We start from the raw sequence: 9,234 nt of genomic DNA on the forward strand, positions 1-9,234 counted from the left end.
GGCTGCCGGGAGGGCGTGGGCGTTATTGGGGGAGGGAGGGGGCGGGTGGCAGGCTCGGGGCCGGGCGGCAGAGGGCGCTGTCTGGCGCTGCCACTCCCTCCCTGGCACCCCTGAGCTCCTTTCAATGGCACTGTCTGGTGTCCTTGCCCTTAGGTTGCCAGCACGATAACCCCGGACGTTCCCAGTAGAAAACTACAACACAGACCTGTTGCAGGCCGGAGAGTTGCTCTATTGTTTTTCTCCAGTTTAAAACAAAAAAGTTTGAAACTTAAGTGCTGGCATTTTCCTTCAGTCTAATGAGGGGCACCTTGAGTGTAAAAATGTGGAGAACCACCGGTCTAGTACCTGATCATGTTTAAGCATGGGCTTAGATGCCAGTTTGTTTTCCACCTTGCTGACGGAATTATGTAGGGTTACGCCAATACATGTTTGCACCGATAAAAGGAAAATTGTCGGCAGTTGGGTTTTTTTGGATGATGGTACCGATAAATGCCGTGTGCATGCGCGCAGGTCTGTAGTGTGGAGAGCAGCATCCAGCTAGTAAGTCTGTTGTGGGGGAAAAGCGCATGGGGGGGTGCAGTCCAAGGCCCCCACAGTAAGGGAAGAAGTGGGGCTGGGGCAGGCGCAGGCGTTGCCCAGACAGGGTGGGGTGGAGCACAGGACAGAGCCATAAGTGGTTCATCCAGGGGGCGTGGGGAGGGGGGCTGGCTCCCACTACTGCATGTACCCCAGGAGGCATGGAGGATGTGTGCTTCCCGGATTTGTGCGCAGGGCAAAAGCCGGCTGTCACTGCAGGTTGAGGGCAGCACTGGGCTTTCCCTGGCGGAGGTGGGGGGTTTGGGCCAGGGCTGCACTTGGGGCAGCCAGCAGCTCTGGGAAGGGACTACAGGGCGGGTTGCAGCCACCCCAAAATTTGCTGTGGCTCCCTGTATAGTAGCACAACTATCACCCACCCCAAGTGCAGTTTCCCCCTGCCAGGAAAAGCCGGTGCCACCCCTGACCCCAGCCCACAGCAGCAGCCTGCACTCACCCCCTGCACAGATCCAGGGGACACATGCGCCCCTCCCCCCCATGTCTTCTGGGATGCATGGAGCAGTGGGAGCCGCCCCTCCCTGCACCCCCAGATAAGCCACGGCTCCATCCCATGCCCCACTTCCATCCCACCTGGGCAGCGCCCAGCCCTTCCCGAGCCCCACTCCCTCCCCAGGACCTGGACCTGCACCCCCCTTGCCTCTTCCCCACCCCTCAACAGTCTTACCACCTAAACGCTGTTCTCCATCCTGCCAGGCTGCAGTATCGACAACTGGATCGGTGTCGGCTGATACCGATCCAGGCTTGTTAAAAATCGGTCATTGGTATCGGCCCAAAAGAACTCTATCGGCGCACCTCTAGAATTTTGTAAACTTACATCTTTCTGTGTCTTTGTTTTTGCCGCCTGTGATCGGGGTGCTTTTCCTGTCTCTCGGGGGTATTTTTAACTGAATTTGCTAATGTTTGAAACACTTTTGTGCCCCATTTTTGGAAGACTTGTAGTTATATAATCATCGATTTTTTTTTTTTTATGAACAATTTGAAGACTTTCTATCCACCAAAGTGTATCCATTAGAATTTCTCAGTTGAAAAGGGCTGGTCATTTTCTTTCACTTTATGATTCTGATATACAAGCAGGAAGGACTCTGTTATTTAAAATTATAAGTGCTTTTTGAGAAGAGCATAGATAAGAAAATTGTGCTTTCTCAGAAGGGGAATATTTCTCCCTTCTGTTGTTCCAAGAAAATAGTAACATCACAGGATGTAAACCAGCTGCCATCATTGTATTATCTGTAATATTTGCTAGAGGTGCATTGATAACGTCTGTCCCATATTGGATTGACAGCAATATAAGGAAAAGACAGCGGTGGCACTGGGAGGGGGGTTTGAGAGCTGTGGCAAATTTTGGGGTGCCTGCCCCCCCAGTAACCCCGCTCCAAGCTCTGCCGCCCCAGCCCGCAGCAGCAGCTCACCCTCACCCCACACAAATTCAGGGGCACAAGCCCCCATGCTCTCCCGGGGTGTGTGCAGCAGGGGAACTGCTCCTCCCTTCCTGTGCGCCCAATTATACCCAATTATATGCAGTTTTAGAAATAAGCTATAGTGTTGTAAGAACTGTTAAACTAGCATCACCATGTGCAGTTAAGGTTACTGCTACTAAAACTGAAATAATTACATAAGTACAAAAGCTGTGTAGACAAGCTCTTTGTGCAACACAGAGAAATACAAAATAAACTTCTCACCAAAGTAATAGAACAGCATAAACAATGCTGGCAATAAGTATCAATGTATCAGCAGGCTTGAAAAAGAAAATCCAGGTTTTCTTCGGATTCTGTGACAATAGTATTCTTTCTGGGTGTTTTCCTGATGGATGGTTTTCTGTTATGGTGTTTGTGAAATAGCATTGACAATAATGTGTCATTCTGCAGAACAACAATACTTTGAAGTTGAAAAACGTCTGGCTCAGAGTCAGGAAAGACTTGTAAATCAGACACAAGAATGTCAAACCCTCCGTCAGGAGTTAAATAAACTAAGTAAGTATGTAGTATTTAAATAAACTAAATATGTTATATTTTGTAAGTTTTTCCTTAAAACTTCTGAAATTGTTTTGAAATGCTTAAAAATGTATGTCAGATAAAAATCCATAAAATAAGTGTCATTCATGCCTGCGCTCTACACTCAATTGCCCTGGAGTAAAATAGCCTTGTATATGTTAAAAAACAGAAGTTCAGATTAAGGAGATCCTTATGCCCAAAAGGGTTAGTTTGGAGACTCCCTAACATAGATTAGTCTTAGATTCTTCAATATTAATAAGAAAACCACTGAATACATAGCTATGTTACTTAATTATTTTATTGGAGAAGGAGAGATGTTTAATTCTTGTCAGACTTGAAAGACCATGAGTTAACTAAATAAATACTTCAGCTTCATTTTTTTAACACCAAAATAATGTCTTACTGTTCCATATTGTACCACAGATGAACAGTTGAAGTCCCTGAGTGAGAAAAGCAAAGAACTAGAGGCTGCTCAGGATCGCAGTGCTACCATCCAGGTACAGGACGTGCTGTATATAGCCATATAAAGCTGTAGTTTTTTGAATGATTTTGGAATACATGGTGGATGTTTTGTCTGGTGTCTGACAGCAGTAACAATTTATCTGATATGTTCATCAAGCATATAGATTAAAGCCACTAGGGCCTCATGTGCACTAACAACTTTTAATCTTTTTAAATCATTTTTTGACCTTTAGCTCAGTATGAGTGGCTTATACTAGTTCAGTTCTTAAATTTGTTTAGCTTAGATTCCTTAGGTCAGGTTTATGGGGCTGCATTCAGGAAGCAGTTCAGGTCCAGGGGCATGTAGATGCACAGTGCTTTATTTGGGCAGTACTGCACCAAAGGTGCATGACAGCAAAGATTCAGGCACATGTGGCAGCAGAAAGGTCTGGCCAGGTGGTATCACAGACCTGGAGGCAGGCGATTGAGCAGAGATGCATTTAGGAGCAATGCAGACATGAAAAAATGACTGTAGGCTGCAGCCCCGTGTTTCCACATTGCCATCCAAATGTGGCTGTACAACTGCACACCCGGCTTTGTGCAGTATGGAATGGTGTCTGGTTGGCAGTACCAGGTGCATGTGGCAGTGTGGAGCATGTCCAGTAGACTACTGGTGGGCCTTGTGCAAAGGTTCCATAGGCTGGATCTGACCTGTGGGCAGTATATTTGCTCTAAGGAAGTCTCAGGGTGCTCAAGGGAGTGGCATTAGTTCAGTAGGAGACATCTTTTCCTCTGAACTAGAACTAAGTGTATTTATCAGCATAGAGCTGTAAAACAACGGCAGATGCAAGATTCCATTTTTTTCTGAGTCAGTAACAAATTTGCTTGCACTATTCCCATGTAGTCTATATTTTGAATGCTTCCACTTTATCTTGCATGCTAGGATTGATAGTTTTGTTTTGTTTTTTTGCATTGAGTATAGTTAGGATGACAACTTGCGCTTATTATCTGTGGATAATAATTTATTAGTAAGTTTAAATAATACCTGTAGGGTTCAATGTAAAACTAAAAACATTTTTGTTGTTTAATTTAAGAGTAAGCTTACCAGAGAAAAAGAAGAATTGGAAGCTGAAAAAAGAGATTTAGTTCGAACGAGTGAAAGGCGATCTCAAGAAGTTGAACATTTAAATGGTATGGCCAGTAAATATATTTAAAGCGTAATAAGCATAGATTACTTTATGGTGCAAAAAACCCACCTGCTTCTAGGGTTATACTTAAACCTAAACTACATAAGGGTTCTCTCTATGTTTTTAATGGGTAGTTCTTGGCATTATAGTAGAGGGAAATAGAGAAAATGTAGGCCATGTATATGATGTAGTACAGTGCTGTATAAAAACGGCTGTGCTGGTTTCGGATGAGTTGGTATGTTCATACTGCCTAGTAGAATACTGTATATGGATACAGGCTTGTTTTTTGGGATGTTTAGAGCCACTTCTCAGCTAGAGTAATTATCCCAAATGGGTCAGTGTGTTATTGTGGCAATCTTGGGTGTGTCTGCACTGCCTGCATTAGCAAGTGGACCTGCAGTCGGAACAAGTCACAGAAAAATACTGTACCTTGATAGATTGTATTAAATTGTAAAGACCTGTTACAGCGCAAACTTAGAAGCATTTTTCTAAACTAGCTTTCCTTACTCATAAGATGGCTGTTAATTTACAACAGTAACTGATATCACTTAAGTATTTTTTTCTTTCTTTTTTTTTTTTAAAGAGGATGTTAAACGTTTAAATGACAAACTCATGGAAGCAAATGCAGAAAAAGTTAAACTTCAGTTAAAGCTAGATGAACTTGAAACCTCAGATGTCTCTGTGAAGGTAAGTAGTGTTTTACATGTGTAGTAATAGCTGTAGTAGTGATGGTTAGAATTTCAACAATTTACTTCTCTGTAGGCACGTTTTAAAGTATGTATTATTTTTGTATGAAAATCATTCTTCCCTCAAATAATTGACCATCTTTATTGTTAAATTAGCAAAATGCCTGTCATGAATGTGTGGCCGAGGGGCATGGTATGGGGAATGGTCATGGCGTGGGGAGCACCCGCCAGCTGCATGGCATGTGGCACAGCCTTGGGGTGTGGCACAGGGTATGTGTGGGGGGGCAAGGCGCTCAGCTGTAGAGTGCTCCCCATATAGCACCCTGTGGCCATGTGCCATGCCCTCCCCTCCAGCACACCCTGTGGCCGCAGCTGGCAGTTGCTTCCCGTGGAGGGAGGAGGGATGGCCAAAGGGTGCCACGTGGGGAGTGGGCATGGGGGGCATGCCCTGCCCTGCCCTGCCCTGCAGCAACATACTGCAAATGGTGGGCGCTGCCTGCGTGCCCCCATGCCAGCTCCCACGCACCCCCATGCCCTGGATGCCTCATGGCCACAGCCAGGGGGGGCCGCAGTGTGAAACCCACTAATCGAAAACTTGCAGTCTCCCCTAGCAAGGAAGGGACTGTCATTGGGTACCTTTGTAGCTGCTGAAAAGGAGACATTTTCCTCGCTTCTTTCTCCTCCCTGCACGAATCAAAGGCACCCCTGTGCAGGCCAGGGAGCAGAAGTAGCATGGCTCCACTTGTCCCTGTGGCATTGCGGATATGTTGAACTGAAGAGAAATTCCCAACCCTGATCTACCCTTCCCTCCAACTGCCTTACACAGACTGAAGTGATCCCAATCTGTTCAAGGGGCTGGTGGTAGGGACAGCACAGCTGGACCCATCCTGGTGCTGGGTTGAGTCCAGCTATGCAGAAATAAGCCCCTACCTCCTGCACAGAATGAGTTTTTCCTGGCACAGATGTAGTCCACAGCCTCTGAAACCCCAAATAATAGTCAGCAGTTAATATGCTCACACAGAAAGGAAGGTTTTGCAAAAAAAAAAAGTGTTACACATGCAGATCTACTTAGCTTTATCTGTTGCAATTTTACTTTTAGTACCGTGAGAAAAGGTTCGAGCAAGAAAAAGAATTGTTGCAGAATCAGAACAATTGGCTGAATGCAGAGTTGAAGGCTAAAACAGATGAACTCTTGCATATTGCCAGGGAAAAGGGAAATGAAATCTTGGAGCTGAAATGTAGCCTGGAGAACAAAAAAGAGGAGGTAAGATTGCAAATGGAAAAAATAATTTTATTAATAATAGTCAATTAGATCAAGACAGACGTTTTCTGGAGTCTGTACTCTTTGAATGAATCACATTTTGAAAACTAGATGTTTCTTGTAGATGTGTTCATGGGAGTGTTGTCCTTAGGGAAATTTGGCCTTTGTGGTGTTGTTGAACTTAGAAATTGTGAAATTTCTAATAAAAAATGAGATCACCTATCAATCTTATAATAAAATGCTTTTTGAAAAATGTACATGGTTCAAAAAGCAAAATAAATATCATGGATCTATCTTCTGTCATTTACACAGGTTTCTAGAATGGAGGAACAAGTAAGTGGTTTAAAACAAACAAATGAAAATCTACAGAAACATGTGGAAGATCTTTTGAATAAACTAAAGGAGGTAAGAAGATGTCTTAAACTGTAACTTACTTTAATCTTGTAACACTAACTTTAGAATTACTTTTGATGATAAAGATTTTTATCTGCTGTACTACCTTGCAGAAAATTCGGTAGTGTGTTCTCCAAATGTGCCTAATTTTGTAAATGTGTTACTGGGGTTGCCAAAGTTTTAAGGCGATTTTAGAATATTTTTCACAGTAAGGGTGGCCAAAATTTGGAATGGGCTTCCAAGGGAGGCGGTGCTCTCCCCTACCTTGGGTCTTTAAGAGAAGGCTGAATAGGCATCTGGCTGGGGTCATCTGACCCCAGCACTCGTTCCTGCCTAGGCAGGGGGTCGGGCTCGATGATCTGTTGAGGTCCCTTCTGACCCTAGCGTCTGTGAATCTATGAATTGCATGTTGCGATACCTGGGTACATCAGGGAGAGTTTCTGTAGGACTGAAAAACAAATTACATTTATTAAGGGCAACACTGATGTCAAACATATTTGATGGAGTGAAGAAGGAAGACAGTTTAAAAAAAATAGTTATTGTATGTTAACTTCACTTTGACTTAGGACATGAAAAATTTAAATACATGTGAAACAAATAATGCTGTTACTGTTGTTCTTATTTATCAGGCAAAAGACCAGCAATCTGGTATGGAGGGAAGATTCCATAATGAGCTAAATGCCCACATAAAATTATCTAACTTGTATAAGGTAAGTTGGAGGATGTTAAATACATTTGAACTTGAAACTAGGTTCAAGGCTTGACATATGGTGCAGATCAAAACATCTTCCAAGTCTGTATTTCCACCTTAGCATTTCATTAATATGAGCATTGTGTTAGTAATTTAATTTCTTCTGATCAATGAGTAGTGACACTTCTATAATAAGAATATTCATTAAAGTACAGGTCAGTTGAGAACTTCCTGATCATGTAAGATATGAGTCCTAGCTTTCCCATCTTGAAAGAAGGGAAAGGGGAGAAATGTGCTCCGTTGATTTGGCCGTCTCTCTAAAATGTTGCTTGCTTTATAGATCAAGGGTGATGTTGATATATTTCACACTTAATTTATAAGCTTATTTTGCCCAATGAAAATTTGCCATTCTTCTTCATAGTGTTGATTTAAAAACATTATTTAATTCACTGTATTGCGACTTCTTAGCATGTAAATGTGAATTATAAAACGTAATGCTCTCACAAGCGTTACCAATACGTTTGTAGTTGACTTTGTCATAAAATTTTCTCGTTTATATTTCTTTGATGACCAGGGGTCAATGTTCAGGTTGAGAAGAGAATTGGTTGTGGTACATCAGCTTGGAATAAATCTATGTAAGCCTATAGTCCCTTCATAATCTTAATTTTAAATTTTAGACCTACTCGCTTACATGAGGCCCTTCAGAAAGGTTACCACCAATTAACTAAAAGTGTGAACCTAGTGAATGTATCTTAAAGTACTCTAAATCATGTGTGAAAACTGATCTTCAGAAGTGATCTCTGTTTATAAACTACAGCAAACTTACGGCCAGTTTGCTTCTGAATGAAAGCACTCTCATAAGTGTTTAATGCACTTTCACTTTCTAGCTTTCCTGAATGTTCCTGTGTAGACCAGACGCAATCAAATGTAATAGAAATAAGTGCTTTTGTTTCAGCTCACATTTACACAAAAAATACAAACGGAACTGTAGTATTTGCTGTTAATAACAGCTTGCTAGATATGCTTTCTGTTGCTCAACTACTTTTATGTATACTTAATTGGACACACACATCACACACTAATTGGATATCCTCACACACGTAGGCCATATATATACACTTGTATGTATGTACGTCAGGGGTAGGCAGCCCCCGTCACAGGTGCCAGAGCATGGTGCGCACAGGCCTTTTTGCTTGGCATGTACAACAAGGATCTGGCGCTTCATGGCTCCCCTGGCATACCAACATCTTACAAGTCAAGGTTGCAGGTGTTTTGGGCACCGTGCCCAAAAAATGTTGCCAACTCATGATGTACATATAAACATAAAATGTAACTGCCTTGTTTAACCAGGCTTATTTATAGTGTAACAAGATTTTTAGAAAGGATAACATGCTGTTGTTCTAAAAAAAAAAAAAATCTATAAAATAACTATGCCCAGTAGCAAATGGTTACAGCACAGGACTAGATGTTGAAAGATCTGGGTTTCATTTTGAGCCATCTCATTTAGTTTTCAGTCAGGATCTTAAGACCAGTTTAAGAATAGCTCTGGCTAGTGCTACAACTTTTGGGTGCCCATCTTTTCACTAAAGGCCTGATGTTTCAGAGGTTTTGAAAATTCAGTGTGGGCTTCAGATGGGGATTTCTCTTACTCATGAGCTTCAATCCTATCAGTTTAAATTAAAAAATTAGACACTTTGGAAAAATTGGGCATTAACATCTGTCTCCAGCTAAGCACAGATATTCAGTTTCTCCTGGGAGAAGAGTAGAGCTGGGGAAAAGACTCCCTGCCTTCTTGAGACCAGGGTCACCCCAATCCTAAGAAACCATGGTGGGCAGCTGCTTCCCCTCTCCTGTAGACTAAAAGGTGAAGGGAGCAGCAGCCATCTCTCCCTACCTCTTCCCCAGACTAAGCAGTCCCCGGTTTGGGGAAGAGGCACAGAAACTGGTATGAGGAGCAGGCAGGTAGCAGCTGGTGGCTGCTTCCCTCTTT

The 9,234-nt window shown here is 42.8% G+C and overlaps 1 protein-coding gene across 3 annotated transcripts in view; it reads left to right on the forward strand.

Annotated features, from left to right (window-relative positions):
• The window catches only part of TPR (translocated promoter region, nuclear basket protein), a 61,503-nt gene that overhangs the window by 347 nt on the left and 51,922 nt on the right, over nucleotides 1-9,234 (forward strand). For all 3 annotated transcript variants that reach the window (XM_006023879.3, XM_006023877.3, XM_006023878.3), the window contains exons 2-8: nucleotides 2,460-2,564; nucleotides 3,009-3,082; nucleotides 4,121-4,217; nucleotides 4,797-4,900; nucleotides 5,999-6,163; nucleotides 6,473-6,565; nucleotides 7,183-7,263. In XM_006023879.3, the coding sequence (XP_006023941.1) occupies nucleotides 2,460-2,564; nucleotides 3,009-3,082; nucleotides 4,121-4,217; nucleotides 4,797-4,900; nucleotides 5,999-6,163; nucleotides 6,473-6,565; nucleotides 7,183-7,263 (719 nt within the window). The remainder of the gene's footprint in view (nucleotides 1-2,459; nucleotides 2,565-3,008; nucleotides 3,083-4,120; nucleotides 4,218-4,796; nucleotides 4,901-5,998; nucleotides 6,164-6,472; nucleotides 6,566-7,182; nucleotides 7,264-9,234) is intronic.

This window comes from Alligator sinensis, unplaced genomic scaffold (genome assembly GCF_000455745.1).
Source record: "Alligator sinensis unplaced genomic scaffold, ASM45574v1 scaffold468_1, whole genome shotgun sequence".
NCBI classification, from domain to species: domain Eukaryota; kingdom Metazoa; phylum Chordata; order Crocodylia; family Alligatoridae; genus Alligator; species Alligator sinensis.